Source organism: Perissodus microlepis, chromosome 16, assembly GCF_051167445.1.
Source record: "Perissodus microlepis isolate ML-2025 ecotype Zambia chromosome 16, ASM5116744v1, whole genome shotgun sequence".
NCBI lineage: Eukaryota > Metazoa > Chordata > Actinopteri > Cichliformes > Cichlidae > Perissodus > Perissodus microlepis.
The window spans coordinates 5,020,001-5,039,247 of record NC_140476.1 but is presented as its reverse complement, the minus strand read 5'-3'; the positions used below and the strand labels follow the sequence as shown (position 1 = coordinate 5,039,247).

Genomic DNA, 19,247 nt, shown 5'->3' with positions numbered 1-19,247 from the left:
AAATCCAGATAGTCAAATTCACTGAGACTCACCTTTGGACCAGCTAGCTGTGCCAAATTCAGAAAATTTCCATCAGGGCCAATAACCAAGCCTGGCTCCCCTTTTTCACCCTGAACACAGAGCACCAAGACAACAAATACTCAATAACAGAAATGATCAGAGCAGCCAAATTAAAAGTCTAACATATAATGTAGACTTTACCTTCTCACCATAGCCTGGAGGACCAGGATCTCCTCGGTCACCTTTTGGCCCCATTGGACCCTGCAATATATTAAAAAATACAATAAAATACATGAAAACATCCATTAGATGAGTTAGATTTGACAGCACCCAACGTTTTGTTACCATGAAGCAAATAAGCCAATATAATGGGCCTTCTCATTGACATTCGTATAAAGAATCATTTGTTGATGGCTAAATTAATAAATACAGATATTGGTACGTCACCCTATCCTCCTGATTTACATACAAGCTAGCGCTCCAAACATGTGTTTTTCTCAAAGTTATCCCTGACTAATACAGCATTACAGTATTGTTCCAAAAGAATTCCATAAAATGATATCATCTGATGTCCCACATTCATGTAATTACATATTACATTTTTAATATTGTGCATATGGTTATGCAAGAAAACACAATTATGTAACAGAGGCAAACTCACAGGAAATCCAGCTCGACCAGGTAAACCAGGCCCACCCTGTAGAGGAAAACAAAACCACACACCTCTGTTTAACTTGATTAGATCAGTTTTATTCATTTTCCTTAATACCAGCCAAACATTTGTTTACCAGTAACTATGAGCAAATCCACACACAGTTTATGGCTAACACGAATTAAGGCTAAAAATGCAGGTTGTGAAGTTAAGTGCTGCTTTTGCTTGGTGTAGGTGAATGAAAACCAGTGTTTGTTTCTTGGCTGTCACTTTTCCACAGTTGTTACAACACTGTAAATTTGTAATGAGCAGTGAGGTTTCTTTTGAACACCATAATTGTATGCTCTGCTGTGCGGTATAAATCTTGGTAGAAGCTGTTTGTCATGTTTCAGTTGACAGCCCATTTTATAAGGGAACTATTCCTTATAGTCACAATGCAAACATTTAAAAATATGGCAGAAGAAGTTGTAAAATATTCCCCTGGATGTTTCCTTTGAGTACGACTTACTTTTCCAGTGGGACCCTGCTGCCAACATCAACTTCAAAATGGGCTTTGGCCCTTATTTGCCAGTATCAGCAAATATCGAGGCTGGTATGGATCTACAGGTCCATGCTCACCGTGACACCAGTGTTAGAGCTGTTTTGTAACATGTTGATATTGGTATTATTGTGCAATATTGTGTTAGTCCAGGTTTTTCCACTGTGTGATTACAGAGCCTATGCATATTTCATGCAGTATGCATAAAGGCGAATAAGCATTAGTTGGTTGAAATTGTTTTGTTTTTTTTCTTTTCAAAGGCCATCAGCTGAGATTCTCCCACAGATTGTGGATTTGCCTGATGATTAGAAATGAAGGAATCACTTACTGGTACCCTTTGAGGGTAACCAAAGCTGCATGATTCAACATTAGGAAGCAAAATTGTAGGACGTCCTGGTAAATTGTATAAAAAAATGTTAGTGTTAATACCAGTTGTAACATTTCTGGGTGGTGACATGGACCACAGGCATGCTCGAATCTGTGCAAGTAACATGAAGTGAAACTCCTCTTTGTCTTTAGTCCAACAACACCTTCAGAGTTCAAACATACCTGAGGGCCAGCTCTGCCAACGACTTCATCAAACTGTGGAAAAGACAGACATTACCATCAGGTTTGGATTTTAGCTTCATACAGACTCAAACAGCAGTGCTCATCTCTTGTTACTTACATTGCCTGATGTCTGGTAGACGGTTTGTCCTGGTGGTCCAGGTGGACCTGGTGGACCGGGTAGTCCAGTTCCATCTCGACCTGGTTCACCCTAAAACCAGAAAGAAAGAGGAAAAAAATTTATTAGCATCCAGTAGTGAAAGCTTATCACATAATCAACATGACAGAAGGTTAAGGAAGGCTACTGTGGTAGGAGATATCATTTGTGTTATATCTTAGTAATGAGTGCTTTGTAGTAAAACAAGTGCAATCATAATTACAAATGATATTCACCATCTCTCCTTTGTCTCCTCTGTCACCCTTTGACCCCTGTAAAATTCAAAGAGTGAGATACATTAGCAACAGAGAAACCTGTATGTCAAATGACTGGTCTGCAGACTAACCTAATTACATGAAACGTTCAAACAACAAACGTTGTTTTTTTTCATATATCAGTTTTAATATACAAGTTGTCCATGAATGCCAACATGAAAAATTCTATTCCAAAGATAAAGAAGAAAAAAACTTGGAGAAATTATATCATATGTAAATATTCTTCAACTAATCTGTCTAATTCAGAGATTTAATTTAATCTTTATTTATTAAGTCGTTTTTGTTGGATTTTTTTACCGGAGGTCCAGGGAAGCCATCCAGGCCTGGTTGCCCATCTCTTCCAGCAGGACCTCCATCACCCTTCTCACCTGGTCTGCCGGGCAAGCCGGGGTTACCCTGCAGAAGAACACTCAATTTGAGTTGGTGGCAAACAAAATTATAAACGAAGAAGAAGAAAATGGCAGCAAACAGGAAACAGAGCAGGAACTTGAACTTCTAAATCTTGCTTCCTTGACTTAATGTGGAACACATCAAGCTAGATTTGATGTTTCAAACTCAGCGTCGGACTATGTTTTGCAAGCAGGAGGGCAAAACTTAATGCAAAGGGCAATGATAATCAGTGTCGACTGTTGGCTGGATGGATGTTGGTCTAACAACTAATTACAAGAGTAAACTATTTTTTTGGACTTAAAGCACATTTAAGGATATGTTGTTGTTTTTTGTGATCATACGCCAAGCTTTCCACCTCAACATAAATTATAATTCACTTACTGGAAGTCCAGGTAATCCAGGAGGACCCTGAAAGCACATATTTGTTTGGGTTATTTGGTAGTTCATGTATAGCTTCTTCATCCTTCATCATGTATTTGCAGTTTTCTCGTAAAAATTGTTTGAACAGTTCTAAAAACATTCTTACAGAAATCTGCAAGCGACAGATCATGTTGGTCAGAAACCTTTTAATCAGATGGCTTACAGACTGTTGATAAACCCTTGATGGAACCATATTTGATCATTTAAATGGACATCAAAATTGGCCATCCCATAATTCACTGTAAGGTTGAGTTTCTTCTAGCCAATCAGGAAAGATCGGGTTATGTGACAGCTAGTGACATTAGTGTATCTGACCTATCAGCAATGGCCCAGAACCATGTCAGAATTTGGAAAATTGAGTTTTTCATCCTTACCTACGCCAAAATTTATGGTTATAATATCAGAACTAACTGTGGTAAGCTGATGAAACCCTTGCATTATATATAGTTCAATAGGTATTGTTAGTGTTGGATTTCTAGAAATTTGGTGATACCATATTGGATCATATGACTTGGTCATTTAAAACTAACACAAGTGGTGGTAGGTCAGTTATTCACGAATGCACGAAAGCATTTACCAAGCCATACTTGTTATTTCTAAAAAAAAAAAAAAAAAAAGTACCTTATCATAAACTCACTGTAGGACAGTAGTGGTCAATAGTATATTGGATGTTGCCATGACTACACAGTGATCCAATACAAGGTTTACCCCATTTTAAGGGCTTTTTAGGCTTCATATACAGGAATATGTAAATTTGTTTGTTTGGTAAATGGCCTGTATTTGTATAGCGCTTTACTCAGTCCCTATGGACCCCAAAGCACTTTACACTACATTCAGTCATCCACCCATTCACACACACATTCACACACTGGTAATGGCAAGCTACATTGTAGCCACAGCTGCCCTGGGGCGCACTGACAGAGGCGAGGCTGCCGGACACTGGCACCACCGGGCCCTCTGACCACCACCAGTAGGCAACGGGTGAAGTGTCTTGCCCAAGGACACAACGACCGAGACGAGGCAACCTTCTGATTACAAGACGAACTGCCAACTCTTGAGCCACGATCGCCTCGTTTAATAGCCTTATAGCAGTTTTTTACATATATATAATTACATTGCATATATTTGTTTGTTTTTAATCCAAGTCTTATTACCGTTAAAATGATTTAGTCAGTCAATATTTGTAATTTGTTTTGATTTATGAATGAAAAAAGGGCTGCTATTTTAACTTACTTTGATATATTTACAGTTTCTATGGTAATATATTTTGTTTTCACTAATTCTAAACTTCCTTGTTATTGTTCCTTCAAAGTTGCCTGGATTTTGCTTTAAAATGCTTCCTGCTTGTCTCTTGTATGGAAGCCAGCCCATCGAGTTGGTACTCGATGGGCTGGCTTCGAGTCAGCATTCGCTTACTGTAGAACAGCACAACCTATATAAGGGTGTATACACGTGCTCAGTTCAGTGAATGAACATTTCCATGTATTATAAAGGCTTAAGCGAGTACTATTGCTCATTCAAATTTTTACTCTGAATTTAAGCCTTATATAAAATTATCTTCCAAAGTCGATAAGAACACGTGTACCTGTATTCCATCTGGTCCTCCGATGCCAGGATGTCCATTGAAACCACCAGCAGAGCCCTCCATGTCATCCTTCAAATAAAATATTTTAAATTGCATTTTTGGAGATTAAATGTTTTTTGCAAAGGAAACATATTAAAGCTAGCATGTCACTAGTCTGTCACATTTTGCAGTCATCTGACAACATTTTGGATTGGGGGAGGGGAAAACTCTGGAGACTGATCGAAAAATTTCCAGTAAATATTTTAACTTATAAGCCAATCACTATATGTACGTAGCTAAATATGTCTACTTTCACCCAACCATTCATCCATTTTCGGCAGCTTATCCCGGTTGGAATGATGGGCGCAGCAGTCTAAGCAGAGAAACCAGACCTCCCTCTGCTTGCCCACCTCCTCTACCTCTTCAAAGATCAGATCATGCCTCAGTGTGGAGGTTGCCCCTCCCTGAACCCGTATCTGCCCGAGGTTTCTTCCCTTAAAAGGGAGTTTTCCCTTCCACTGTCGCCAACTGCTTGCTCATAGCGGGTTGTCTGATTGCTGGTGTTTCCTCTGTATTATTGTAGTGCACTGCAAAAACTCAAAATCTTGCCAAGTATATTTGTCTTATTTCTAGTCAAAATATCTCATTACACTTAAAATAAGACAAAATCAGCTACAAAGCAACATTCTAGTAAGATATAGGAACTTGTTACAATGTAAAGCACCTTGAGGTAATGGTTGCTAGGATTTAGTGCTATACAAGTAAAATGTACCTTATCATGATAACTTACAAATCCAACTCGATAACTTGGTCCAGGAGGCCCGGGAGGTCCAGGAGATCCAACTGGTCCCCTGGGTCCAGGCAGACCAGCTAATCCTGGTTCTCCTTGAGTTCCTGGTAAACCACGTTCTCCTTGAGCACCCTGTAGGGCAAAAATTAAATAAATTAATCAAAGCAAATAAGAGATTTAATACTTAGTAGACTGCATATTAAACAACAGTCGCCTCACAAGTGCCTTGAGGTGACTGTTTTTGTGATTTGGCACTGTATAAATAAAACTGAATTGAATAAATAAAGCTACAATGTGTTTTTAATTAATTGGCATCATGTATCATCCAAAACTAAACATGCAGCCATCAGAGTACTTGGAAGGAGTTTTCAAAGCACACACTGTTTTGCACAAAACCCATGCTCACTGTCCTGGGACTAAATTTAGATGTCAGAATATGTGAAATAAAACACATCCAATTCTCAGATTAGACTTAAAGTCAAATCTGCAACTGACAGTATTTGACAGACATTTGCATATTGTTAGAAGACACAAATCCCCTTTGATGACTGACACGCTGGAGCCCAGTTACCTGCAGATGGGAAGGCTTAGGAGAGGAGGAGGATGATAAATAGTGAGGCAGCAGATTGGTGAGAAAAGAAAAGTAGGAACTTGGCTGAGGAAGAGAAAGGGATAGGAAAAGTTTTAGAAGTATTACATGACATACTGGTTATCCTGTGGGTGCCTCTACATAGTTGGAGATCCCAAAAGTGTGCCATAAACTTTGAAATTTACTTACCTTCTTCTCAGGATTGTCTATACAATTTTTAATTACTAAAACAAGTTACATCAAGAGCACTTTATGACACTAACTTTGAGAAAAAATTTTAAAAAGGAAAGAAGGAGAGAGAAAAAAATAGGTCATCAATTCACACCTTTTCTCCAATTGCTCCTGGAAGACCCAGCTCGCCAGCATCACCCTATTTTAGGAAACACAGTGACAACACTTATCAACACCATTTAAAGTTGAATAGAAACTTGAAATAAGAACTATGAACAATTTTCTTACTTTCAAAAAATCTAAAAGCGGCTGTGGACATGTTGTGTCTAATGCCTGTCCAAAGACTGAGCAATTTACTCATCAGCATTCGCTTAGTAGCTTATAGCTGGTAGCCAGTAGACATTTAAGGATATAGTTGCATAGAAAACTCTTGCTACTGTATTTCCCACCCCTAATATTTGTGGTTGAATTGAGTAGCATTTGTGTCATGTGTCACAGTATCCTTTGCTCCCAGTGGTACTCAGCTCAGATGAATCTTTTTTAGAATTTAGATTCGTTTAATCCAGTACCAAGTACTTTGGATCGCCAACACTTAGCTTACCTGTCACACCACCAAATCACTGAAATTTCTCTGAGACTTCCTGTAGAGGCTTCCAGTGTCTTTCAGGATTCACACTCGCATTTAGATCTATGGCAAATTTAGGACTACCAGTTATCCAGTCCGGAGGGAAAACTAGAAAGCCCGGAGATCCACACATTCCTTTCCATCCAACACTTGGAAGGTCAAAGCTAGTTAGCATAGCTTGAAAGCTTTTTTTTTTTTATTGCAGTTCTCTCTGGATTTTAATTTTTGCTCTTGATATCTGAACCCCAGCAGCTACTGCACACTTCTAGCGTTTATTACACATTATACGAAATGTCATTTTAGTTCAGGTTATTAAATATCACATTTATTTAGTTCTTAGAGAAGAAACTGTTATCTTCATAGTCTTTACCTTCTCCCCCTTGGGACCAGGAGCTCCTGGTTTGCCATCAGTACCCGGTATGCCAGGCAAGCCCTAGAGGCCAAAAGATTAGGATCAGATAGACATTCTTAGCTGATTATTGATATTTGGTTAGACTGAGAAGTTACTTCAGAGAGTTTGAGTGTTGATATATGTATTAGTTAGTCATGTTGTGAGCCTGACACTTACAGGTTTACCAGGTGCCCCATCTTTTCCTGGTGGTCCGAATGCTGCAGAACTCGATGCTGTTTCAGCTGTAGAGGCGCCGGGAAGACCAGGTGGTCCGGGGGGGCCTGGGGGACCTGGTAGCCCAGGTAGACCCTGCATTTAAAAAACAAAACAAAAACATTCATTACATTTAGACTTTCACCTCAATATAAACATATATAAACAAAACCCTGGATAATTAAAGAAGTAATGTTTTTTTTCTCACCCGAATAGATTCCAGATCAGGGAATCCTGAGGCCTCCATATCCTCAAAGGTCTGAAATATATTTGAGATTAGGATACTCTTTTAAAAACAAACATTAAGCACTAAAATTTAGCTGAAACTCACAGATCTGAATCCTGGTCCTGGGGGTCCTGGAAGACCTGGAGGCCCCCTCGGGCCTGCATGACCTTCTCCACGGTCTCCCTGTAGGTACAACATTTGTTAAGACAAGGTAGGTCTGCTCAGCACATGTGCACTTTAAATGATTCTTTTTACAGCTTCTGTTTTTTTTCCTTTCCTGTTACTCTGTCAGTGTATCTTACCTTCTCTCCTTTGGCTCCAGGGTCTCCTGGGGTTCCAGGGAAGCCTGGAGGTCCTTGAGCACCCTGTATTGAGAAAATCATCATGTTAGGGCACTTGAGATGTCGTGAGATGCCTATTCTGTATTTAAAGTCATACATTATTAAAAACAACTTACAGTTTTTCCATCCTCACCAGGATCACCCTGCAAGATGAATAAAGAATGACATGAGTTAGAAGTCAGACTAGTATGTAAATAAATCAGCTTGGCCACAGATTTTAAATTCAGGGCCCTGTGAGTAGGATGTAACAGTAACAGCACATTTGTTGTGTTTGGTGTTTTCTAGTAAGCAAATAATTTTCAGTCCACTAACTGGCTCTCCATCAGCTCCTGGAGTTCCCTGGGGGCCTGGTGCTCCAGGTGGTCCTCGGGGTCCGGGAACTCTCGAAACAACTGAGCCGTCACTGCCGACTGTATACTCGGGTGCAGGTCCTGGAGAACCAGGGGGCCCCGGGGGTCCAGGTGGGCCTGGCTCGCCCTTTACACCTTTATATCCAAAGCCTGCGCTGCCCTAGAAATGGAAAGCATTGTTGCAGGAAAAACGTTGAAATGTAATATTCTCACTGTTTGTCTTTCTAAAGTGCATCTGTAACATTCTTCTCAGTGATAACAACTAGAGAAACGATACAAACAGTTAAACTGGATTTGTAAGGCACTATTTTTGGATTGTGCCTAACATTTAACAGCTAAAACACTACTTAAGAGCCCAAATGCATCACTGGAAATCTGATGCATGTTAAGAGGTTTGAAGCAGAGTTGTTCACCCAAGGAACCATGAAGAGCAGTCACACCCATTTAATTTTAGTAGTTTATTACATTTGTGTTATTCAGCGACCAAAATCATCGAGCTACAAGTGAGCCAGAGGGAAATCTCTTACTTACCTTTTCTCCCTTTGTCCCAGATTCTCCCTGAAAATAGAAGAGACAGTAAAGCCAATGATGAAACAATTTCTCTAATTAGACCTGAAAAAATAGCAGGCATGAAGCACATCCCCAGTGTCTCATACTGTGGCTGAGGTGGCATCAATAGAAATCATATCCAGAATCAAAACTACATTCACTTAAAAAAATGCTACACATGATCATATTTCACTTGTTGCATGTCAGTTTCACAATTTTACCTGTGCATAAATTTAGATCACCTCACTTTATGCATGTGTCTCGTGGCAGAAGATAATGAGGTCAGTATAGATTCATTTTGATTTTCTCGTTTTCCGTGATCATTGTGCATTTTGACTTTCACAATTACGAAATAAGAACACAAATGTAGTTTTCTTTCAGAATAAAATAAAAACTATGACGCATGAAGCTGTCTGTCAGAGTGTTTGTTTCTTTGCCTAAAAAACTTTCTAGACTATCAGAAGCAACCAAACTTGGGACACACGTCCATCTCTGAAGCCCCCGAAGGTTCTCGTCTATGTTGGACATTATTATATCACCATGATGCCTGGCAACCACTTAGATGCTAAAAACAGCCCATTTTATCCAACAGCACCTTATAAAAGCATCCTGTCATTTTATTTTTACCAACATCTTAACATTTTATTTATATCCACAAATGTTTAATTATATTATATATTATGTTGCCTTGCAAACACAGAGCAATGTGCTAAATGAATTATTTTCAGCATATCAACAACATCTAGCACCCCCCCAATGTGATAAAGCACATTAGTTTGCCAGTAGCACAAATAGGCCAATCAACAAAATACAAGACTGTCAGTAATGTGTTGATATTCCATTAGAAATTTGCTGCTCCCTCTAGTGTTCCTTCAGGGTATTTTTACCACATCTTCTTCACTGCTACTCTTATCTTTTCCAACCAACGGTAAGGCTCTTGAAGTGTGGCTCTTAGTAACAGCTTATGTTAAGATAAGGAAAGGATACACTAATGTATGCTTCATTCATCAACGATCGTTTAATGATATAGCACATAGAGTGAGGCCGTGAAAGCGTTTTCATTTAATTTGAGCCCTTAAAACGTGGACAAACATTACAACTAACAAAGCTGACATCAAGAAATGAAAAATAACTTCATAACCCAATATAAAAATAACTATTTTAAGCCAAAACTCACTATTCTACAGACAAACGGTTGTGCTGTCCAAACATGCATCCTTCAGGAAGCCTTAAATAAGAAACTGTTTCAAGCATCACCAGGTAACTACATTTATTTTATCCACCATAAAGGCTGAAACGTGTCTTTGAGTCCAAACCTTTTCTCCACGGGATCCACTCCTTGAGCTGGAGCCAGAGCCTGCTTCTCCCTTCGGCCCAGCTGGACCCCTCTCTCCCTTCTCTCCTCTGTCCCCTTTGTCACCCTTTTGTCCTTTAGCCTCGACTGGCCCGAGAAAACAACAGCAGAGGGGAGAGTCGTTAATATCCTCATGAAAACCTCTCAAAAATGAGTAACGACTGTATCCCACATCCCAAACAATAAACAGGATATTTCCTGCTCCCAAAAGAAGAGGAAGGGGTAAAAGAAAATTACTTTTTGCCTGATGGCGCATGAATCTGTGTGTGTGCACAGCCATAATTTTCAGCCATGTAAAGGTTTAACGGTGGTCACTGAATACCTGTCCACACCCACATGCACAGATACCATGATAATATTCACGTGTGACCGGGTTTGACCTCCAACTGTTCTCAGTTTGAACATGAAGCTGGTCACTTTTAACAGTGCTCACATGCACAGCAAAATGATGCCCACTGGAAGAACATTTTTAATATTCCAGGTTTAAGAAAAAAAAAATAGCTGGAATAAAATAATGCCACAAGAAACAGCATCAGCAGCCCAAGCCAACAGGAAACTATTCCTGCACACGTCTTCAGTTCTCTAATTTGTTTAAGAAATATTAAATTTCTTAAACAAATTAAACTTTTTCCACTTCCTTGCTCATTCACTCTTAGTTCTTCTAAATTTCTCTGTGAATGTAGTTTTTCAGGGCATTACAGCCATCAATGCCCAAACTTTAACATTTCACCACCATTAATGAATTCAGAAGCATTTACGTATATGCATGCACTCCTGTACCTGTACCTGTTTGCATGTTTAATCCATGTGAAGTCGTGCTTGATAGCTACACATGCCATAAGCAGAGCATCTCGACAGACAGCAGAAGAGATGCAGGATTTGGATGCATTGTCTGTGTTTTTAAACTCCCCTCAACCCACCTTGTGGCCCGCGAAGGGCGGGGCTGGACTCCACAGAAAGTGAAACGTACTGGGAGTCCCTTGCTGAACACAATATAAAAAGACAGTGTAAATGAAGTTTCCAGAATTCCTCGAGTCAGCTACAAAGCAGTTTTGGGACACAAGCCAAACATTTTGTTCATTAAGCTCTAATAGTAAACAGTTTTTTTCTCCTGTGTGAAAAGTTTTGTTACTGTTTTGTCATCATCAAGCGTGGGTGCAAAACAGAGCCATCAGCAACGTAATGCTTGGACATGATGTGCAGCGTACCTGAAATTGCAACGATAGTTAGGCTTGGGCAGTACTACAGTGAGAGTACACAGAGTGCTTAGTAATCCAAACATATTTTGGCTGAATTGAAGTAATGTATTATAGCACACTACATAAAAACACCATCAGAGGGCAGTATGTACTAGTAAACAGCTGAGCTAAGTAAACTGTAAACGACTTTAAGATTAGATGAAGCATAACTAGGAAAGTGTTGATAAACTGTTGATTAAGGTAAGCCAGACAATACAGAAAGCCTGTAGCTTAAGAGGGCAGCACTTTAAAATGACGAAGTGGCCAACATCACTAACTCCTGGGCAGGTGTCCAGATGCAGGCAGCTGTAACAACTCGTAGTCTACTAGGTTTCATATCTGTTAATTCAAGTCACAAAGTGGACCTTAAGACTTTGTTTATGCCATTTGTGCCTTTTAGAGCAGTTTGAAAATGATATAGTTTGCTGTGAGATATAGACCTTTCAAGCAGTTTGTGCTTCAGGCTTGATGACTGAACATGTCGCATTTTATTAGTCTCTTACTCTGCACTACTTTGAGTATGTAAGTGTGTTTTTGGACTGTGCACGTACAGTCTAAGCCCTTGATTATACTTTCTACAGCTCAGAGTCGGATCAACTGGGGCCAGAGTGACGTAAATTCTGTCATGAGATGGTGAGCACGTGGGTCCATCGACTGACACTGTATCCTTAACAGTGTATAATCAAAGTTTAGCTAACAGATTAGTACTTGTTTCTCTCTCAAATAACATTCCTCCTGACTCTTAAAAAAAGAGGGAAAAAAAATCATCATGAGGTTGGCTTTTTCCATCTTTTACACACAAAATTATCAATACTGTGACTTTTGATGGTTTCCACTTTCCCCTTTATTAATTAGTAATGGTGTAGATTAAGTCTTTAAAATACAGAAGTCAAATTATTATTTATACTAGCAGTACGTGAGATAGTACTAGTATATGAGGATACATTGTCCTGAATACATTCTCATATAAATTCATTATGAAAGCATAAAAAATTTTTTTTAAAAAAGCGAAATGACATTTTTGTTGTTCAAATGAGAAATAATTCAGCTTCCATAGTGTCTTCCATCTAGTATGTTGACCACTAGATGGAGACATTTGTCACCAAATCTGTTCCTAACGAGCCTGGACTGGTTCAGCTATGCACGTTAAACGAACATGACCTCAGTGGCAACATGTGGCGCCATTAAACTCCTCTAGTTATACCCGGCAGGTGAGCCTGTGTCAGCATGTGGAAGTGTAGAGCTTATTTTCCATCTTTGAAAGTAAAATAAATTTATTAAAGACACTGACATTCGCTAGGGGCTGATTCAAAAGAACCAGTAAAAACACAGGGGTTGCATGAAATGATGAACTGAAAATGAATAAATCCAAGTCTGGTGTCACATAAACTCACCAGTCTCATCATTCCTGGTCATCGGTGGGCGCGGAATGGGCCTCAAAGTTGGACGAGCCGTCTGCAAAAAAATAACAACATGACAGACAGAGATGCATATTTAAAAAGGGCAGGGGGTGACATTTGCTGGAAGCTGCACTGATCTTGCTCTAGATTTTATGGCTCAGTTTCCCTCTATCCACTCTGCAGAAGAGCCCTGGAAACAATCCTGCAGTCTGGGAAAAAGTTATCCTTGTTAACATTGATGCCAAACAACCCCAACCAAAATGAGTCATGTTTCGGTACTGCTGTGCCATTCATCTGCATTAATCTTTACAGACTGTGCAGCCAAACTCTCTTAATAACTAACAAAACTGTTTCCCAGCTCTACACCAACCCTTTTGAAAAACATGATTAAGTCAACATGTGCTTTCCAAGTTAGAGAACCAGTACCAGATTTCCCTTCATTTACTGGCAAACTGCTTTTGTTGTCAAGTCGACTGTAATTGCCATTTTTGTGTTAATCGCTGTCAGACGTCTGATGGCTGGGTTCTGTAGCAGACCTCCTCTGCTGACGAGGAACACAATCCACAGTGTGTTCAGTCATGCTGTTGCTGCTGCCTTATCGGTTTGGTATTAATAGAAAAATGTTGTGCGAACACTGTTTGATTAACAAGCGAATTACACAGTTAGGTCCATAACTTGATAGACAAAAACACAACTTGTGTAATTTTGCTTCTGTACACCACCACAGTGGATTTTAAGTCAGTTAAAGTGCAGATGTTCAGCTTTAATTCAAGGCGGTTAAAGGTGTTGTTTGATATGACAGACGGAGGCAGTGGCCAAATCAACAATCTGGTACTTCAGTTCAGTTACACCAAAAGGACTGAAAGACCAGAACAGAATTATTTCCATAATTAAGAAAAACAACTCCAACTAAAATGCACATATCTAATAGAAATACAGAGAATGTACAACAAGGGACAAACCAGTGGTTACCAGTGATGATACCATAATGTTACCATAATGATAAGAAGAGAAAAACATGAAGAACAAGGGAAACAGCTCGTGATCCATGATTTTCTGTCAGAAAGGCTGGAGGTAGTGTTATGGCATGGTCCATATGTCTATGAAGGATGAATTGTGAAGTGTACAGAGCTATACTCTCTGCTTAGCTGAAACAGAGCTTCACACTGCAAACGGATAACGATCTAAAGCTTACTGCAAAAGCAACCCAAGAGTTTCTCAAGACAAAGAAATCTGATATTTTGGATGGCCAAGTCAGTAACCCAATCTCAACCCCAGAAAGAGCAGACTTTTCAGTTAATAAAGAGCAACCTGAAGGCAGAGAGACCCCACAATTAAGCTATGTGAGCAAAAAAAGGCTTAGAATTTGGTGTTGTCCATGAATTCTACATTTCAGGCAGTCATTAAATTCAAAGGATTGACAAGGGCAAAGTGCTCACATACAAGCGTAATTAGACTCATTATGTCTTTGTTTTTGTCCCTTCAATAGAAAAGTTACGAGCAGGTTTTTTGGACCAAGAAAAGACAGCATGCAGTCTGCTGACAATCCTGTGTTACATAAATCAGCGGGCCTTAGAGACGCAACAGGAACAATTAAAGGTCAGCTGAGGCGAGGTCAGTAACGTTCCCAAAGCAACAGGAAATAATGCAAATACTCCCTCTCTTTGGCTCATTCTTCACCGGTGACACACCTCAGATGGTCACCTGAGGAATTCGAGCAGGGAGTGGGCTGAAGAATGTAAGAGAGAGGAGCTAAAGGGCCAGAGTGATGCCACTGTTGATAATTAACCAGTTTCCTCTGCGGGACAAACTCCTTCCCACTGTGTTTCACAGCACTGACTATGCCAAGAATCTGGCTGGAGCATTATTGACTCCTCTAAATTGCATCAATGTGATGGAGAATACCATACTTGTTCACTTCTTCACCGATCCATCATAGTGGGGGATGTCGGGTGGGAGGCTCATTTAGAACATAGTGTTGATGGATTTGAACCACACAACCCCCTGAATCTAAGAGCAGGTATGCAGCTCCCTCAGCAACGAGCATATCCCACCTCCACAGCAGTTTAGCCTCTTTTTTTTTTCTCCCCTCTTTCTTTTCTGCGCTCTAAAGAATCACAGAGAAACTTCTTGAAATCTGCACATATTTGTGGTTGGCCTGAGGATGAAGGGAAAACAGCCCGTGTGTTTAGAAAATGCAACAAACAGGGTGTTGGGTAACAGAAGAATTAGAATTAGAAAGAAAAAGAAGAAGAAATGATCTAAATAGAAACAATTCACCAAAACAATGCTACGTCTCATTAAAAACCCCACTGCAAACAAAATGTGAGACACGGTTACAGGTACGATGAAAAAGGAGATTTCTTCAGCAGTTATCTAGAAAGGCAACACATTGGAGTAACAGGTCATTTCACAACAGCGATCTCTGCAGATTTTTATCTTCGCCATTTAATCTAATTACATGATTTGGGTTCATTCAGTGGTATCAGTCTGAATGTTCACCGTTTTCTCCCTTCTAAATATAAAATTGTGTTTTCACAGGTTCACGGTTTTATTGCTGAACAATTGAACCGTTATTTGCATGCTTTCATATCTAAGATAGTTGAAATGGGAGAAACATGTAGAGATAAACCCAGGAATCAAGTCCTCCCGTGAACTTTAGAGAGAAGTGTGCACTTGTTCACATTTAGAATTGATAAAATCCACTGAACTCTTGGCTAACGAAGAACTGTTTCAAGCATTATACTCTTCTATACTCACTCCCAGCTGTGACAGCGTTAAGGATGACTGACTCGCTCTCCCATCTATCACCGTGAATTCCAGGATGACAAAATGGAAAGTCTCACTTATACAACTCTCCCTGTCTAACTTGTCCTTGTCCAGACTTGCCTAAATTGCACCAGTTGGACAATTGTGCAGAGTGTAAGTTATACTTTGTGTGAACAGATCATCATCATCAGATGGAAAACACTAACATGTGGGCATTAAATGCCAGCTGTTGTCTTTTAAATTGCGTTGTATATTATATGATGCTAGTAAAAGTCTGCGAAGGTGGAAAAAAACCCCTTTGTAAATGCTGCGAGGCACTAAGGCAGTGAATGTAGGCCTGTAATGATGGAGATACTTCCGACTGGAGGTACCTGCCCTCTCCAACTTTCTTTCCACTCCTGTCAGTTCCTGTACACACGTTTGATTGAGAAACCAGTCAGAATAACAAAGCCTTGAGGCCGGGGGCCTCTAACTTGGATCAGATTTAGTCCAAATTGACATCTGGTTTTTCTAACTCTTCACTATAATTGTGAGTGGGAGTGCATGCGTGCAAGCACAGCGCATGGCAGTGCAGGGTGGAGGACTGTGCTAGCTTCTCAGCCTGCGTGGCTATCTGTGAGGGTGGGAAGATGTGAGTGGGTGACTGTGGAATCTATGAGAGTGAGAGAGACAGAAACCAGAGAGAGGAAGACAGAAAGACAAAGAGGTTACAGATAGAGTGACAAAAAGGGAGATGATGGAAGTCACTAAAAGATAGTCGTAGATGATGCATGCGCAGAACAACATGAGCATGTAAGTGAACCCAGCAATGTTTGTGGGCCATGTTTGATCCATGTTGAACCAGCGATAGCTCCACATACACAGAACATAACAGCTCAGAACTTGTGTTGCAATTATTGCTTTTTATTAGGGCACCAATAAACAAATACAAGATCATTTAGAGTAGATTGTCTCTAACCTCAGACTAATGGTTCTGAAGCCTCAGCTCAGTTCACGCTAAATTGGATGGACCAGAGGAGGCGTGCTGCTTTGATCTGTGTGTTGATCTTTGTGGTTCCAAATGCATGCTTTCTCAAAAAAAGTTTTAAATAATACATTTATAAGACACTCCAGTCCAAAAACATAAGATGATGGATTAATAGAATGAGCTGCCTTAACAGGGACTCTCATCACATGGATGGACCCCAGCTGCATGGTCTTGGATTGCAGTTTGTAGCCCTTGTTCTGCTCTGCTGTGTTGTAGCAGATCTCAAGAGGACAACAGGGATTCTTGTGTCTTGGCCAGCTGTCATCTAAGACACTAGAGTTGGAGTTCATCTGACCACAAGACCAGAATGAATGAGCACCAAAGCAACAGTGGTTTAGCAAGCTAGCCGGCCTGACATGACAGAAAGAGCCGAGCTACCCGGTTAGCTGTGAGTGAATGTTTGAAGAAAAAAAAAAAAGGTCAACACAACTGTCCACTAGTAAATCAGTAAAGCGTCAGTGATAAAGAGATGATTTCCAAATCTAGTTTGCTAACAGCTGACTTACCTGCATGGCAAGTTAAAGTTTATATGTGGAAAACAACAGCAGAAGAGAGCATACCTGGTCATTGTCAACCATCATGTAGCCATGCCTTAAATGATGCTCTCCTAAAATTTGCTTTGTAAAAGCTCTTTGTCCCTAAATGTATACGACAGAAGCAGCTCGTGTTCCAGACATCAACTCAGCAGTTTTTAATCTCCCACGGGGGGATGAGTGGTCACTCACTTATATCGAGTAATCTGAGACATCAGTGGTATATTCAACACTGAGTTTACAGAAGCACAGTCTGCTGCACACACTCCGTGTCCATGTCTTACTTGATCACCAGCTTGAATCCTCATGATGTATTAATGCATTCTTGTGCACGTTTGATCCACAACTTTAAAGCAAACTCATTAGCATGTTTACAACAGTGCATCGAGAGGAACAAGCAAAATAGCAGTGCAGTCGATCAAGCAGAATGCAAAGTGACAAAGATAAACCTTCATAGGAAATAAAGAAACTCGAGAATACACAAAAGATGTTGCATACCGTCCATGTGTGTTTTTCCGTGCCTGGTCTTGGGGGTCTGGTTTCCACATAACCGCTTCCTTCCCCTGAAGCCTGAGGAGACCGATCATACATTTTTACACTTCATTTTATTGTTAACAAGACCACGCTCTTGGTTTTATTCAGTGCTCTGACCATTATAAACCTGAAAATGTCCTTTTTAACTGTGTGCAAAGAAATGTTCTGATCTGTGGGAGAGTTTTAATAAAATATGTGTGCATATATATTTTAAGACCAGAAGCTCTTTCCTTCCTGCGCTCTCAGTCACAGCGTATGTGGCCTCTTTTGCTCAACCGTGTTGTGTTTATTGTCGTAAATCTAGTATTCGTGTTACCTTCTTGGCTAGGTTCCATGTTACACAGAATTTATGTCTGCATTAACACCAGTACGTCAAAGGCATACACATTTGCTATACTAATTTAGAGTAAGAAGCTTTCATACAATAAACTCCCATTACATTCAACCTTTCTTGATATATCAGTGTATTTTATGTGTTGACAAAACATGGAAACAGCTGTTAGGTTGCCATTGGAGATAAAAGGCACATCCTGAAATGGGAAACCTGTGATTTCCCTCATCTAATCCAAACAACATCTAAAAGATTTGATGACAACAAGCAGTAAAGTCACAAACTTTATTCTGTCAGTAAGGACATGGTTTTGGTGGTCTGGGTGAGCAGAACAGCTGTGAATGTTTTACTAAATAACAGTTAAGGCTGCTGGTGGGCTGCGGCGAGGCACCTGTGTTTGTGTCTGGGTGGTCAGGGTCAGCGGTGCAAAGGCTGCTCTCAGACTTACAGCCCTTACAGATTTACTGGTGGTTTTAACCCTATGATGCCCTTTGTATCATATTTGATACATGATTAGTTCTTGCCATAATTTCAAAATGTTATGGACAAAACTCTCTTTTTTTGAATAAAATTAACATTGTTGTTAACAAAAAGTTGCCAAAAACACCCGATGTATCAAATGAGATACAAAAAATATATAATAAAAATAATAGGTAGTTATAAGGTTAATAAACATCTCAGTTTCAAAGAATTTGAATTTTCTGGCTATTTTTTAATGGGTAGGGTCTTACTGGTTTAAGTGAAGTTGCATACTGAACTAAAGCATCAGTTTTAAGTAAAATGGCATCACTTGTGTTACTGTAGGATATCTCTTCCACGATTTGGCTGTTGTTATTTCCTTTAAAGTCATAATTAACTGATTCAAAACTGCTGAAATAAATCATTAGCTTTGGCTATGTCGATGATTAGCTGTCCATTCTTCTGCACACACATGCTGCTGGCTATAACTAAAAAAAAGATATCATGGAACAAAATCCCTGATTTGAGACTGTGATAAACATAATGTAGCAACTTAATTTACGCCAGTTTGCCAGTTCCAAAAACTACTCCAGAGACAGTTTTATCTAGTTAGCTAGCTAATTATCCCTGATATTAGTGGTTAAAAGACACAAGTGGTCAAAAGCTGGGACATTTCATTTTTTACTGGGATTCAGCACGTCCTTTAAAAAATTCTAATGTGCAATTATCTGAATATGAAGCCTTGAAAATTACTTAAAACTTTTTATTACAGATCTTAAACATGGATCGGATTGGATTACTTTTACAAAGTGGAA

General features: G+C 39.7%; 1 protein-coding gene across 8 annotated transcripts in view; it reads right to left on the bottom strand.

The window, feature by feature from the left end:
- col18a1a (collagen type XVIII alpha 1 chain a) overlaps window positions 1-19,247 on the bottom strand; it is a 78,332-nt gene that overhangs the window by 8,947 nt on the left and 50,138 nt on the right. For 5 of the 8 annotated variants that reach the window (XM_084907598.1, XM_084907599.1, XM_084907595.1 and 2 more), the window contains 24 exons: window positions 17,607-17,678; window positions 12,774-12,834; window positions 11,062-11,124; window positions 10,104-10,228; window positions 8,770-8,796; window positions 8,201-8,398; window positions 8,005-8,031; window positions 7,850-7,912; window positions 7,653-7,730; window positions 7,530-7,580; window positions 7,286-7,417; window positions 7,088-7,150; window positions 6,247-6,291; window positions 5,904-5,987; window positions 5,333-5,464; window positions 4,564-4,632; window positions 2,940-2,966; window positions 2,466-2,564; window positions 2,130-2,165; window positions 1,858-1,947; window positions 1,740-1,772; window positions 662-697; window positions 202-261; window positions 33-110 (listed from right to left, as the gene is read on the bottom strand). In XM_084907598.1, the coding sequence (XP_084763724.1) occupies window positions 33-110; window positions 202-261; window positions 662-697; window positions 1,740-1,772; window positions 1,858-1,947; window positions 2,130-2,165; window positions 2,466-2,564; window positions 2,940-2,966; window positions 4,564-4,632; window positions 5,333-5,464; window positions 5,904-5,987; window positions 6,247-6,291; window positions 7,088-7,150; window positions 7,286-7,417; window positions 7,530-7,580; window positions 7,653-7,730; window positions 7,850-7,912; window positions 8,005-8,031; window positions 8,201-8,398; window positions 8,770-8,796; window positions 10,104-10,228; window positions 11,062-11,124; window positions 12,774-12,834; window positions 17,607-17,678 (1,749 nt within the window). The remainder of the gene's footprint in view (window positions 1-32; window positions 111-201; window positions 262-661; window positions 698-1,739; window positions 1,773-1,857; window positions 1,948-2,129; window positions 2,166-2,465; window positions 2,565-2,939; window positions 2,967-4,563; window positions 4,633-5,332; window positions 5,465-5,903; window positions 5,988-6,246; window positions 6,292-7,087; window positions 7,151-7,285; window positions 7,418-7,529; window positions 7,581-7,652; window positions 7,731-7,849; window positions 7,913-8,004; window positions 8,032-8,200; window positions 8,399-8,769; window positions 8,797-10,103; window positions 10,229-11,061; window positions 11,125-12,773; window positions 12,835-17,606; window positions 17,679-19,247) is intronic. The other 3 variants (XM_084907597.1, XM_084907600.1, XM_084907596.1) reach the window with 2 other exon arrangements.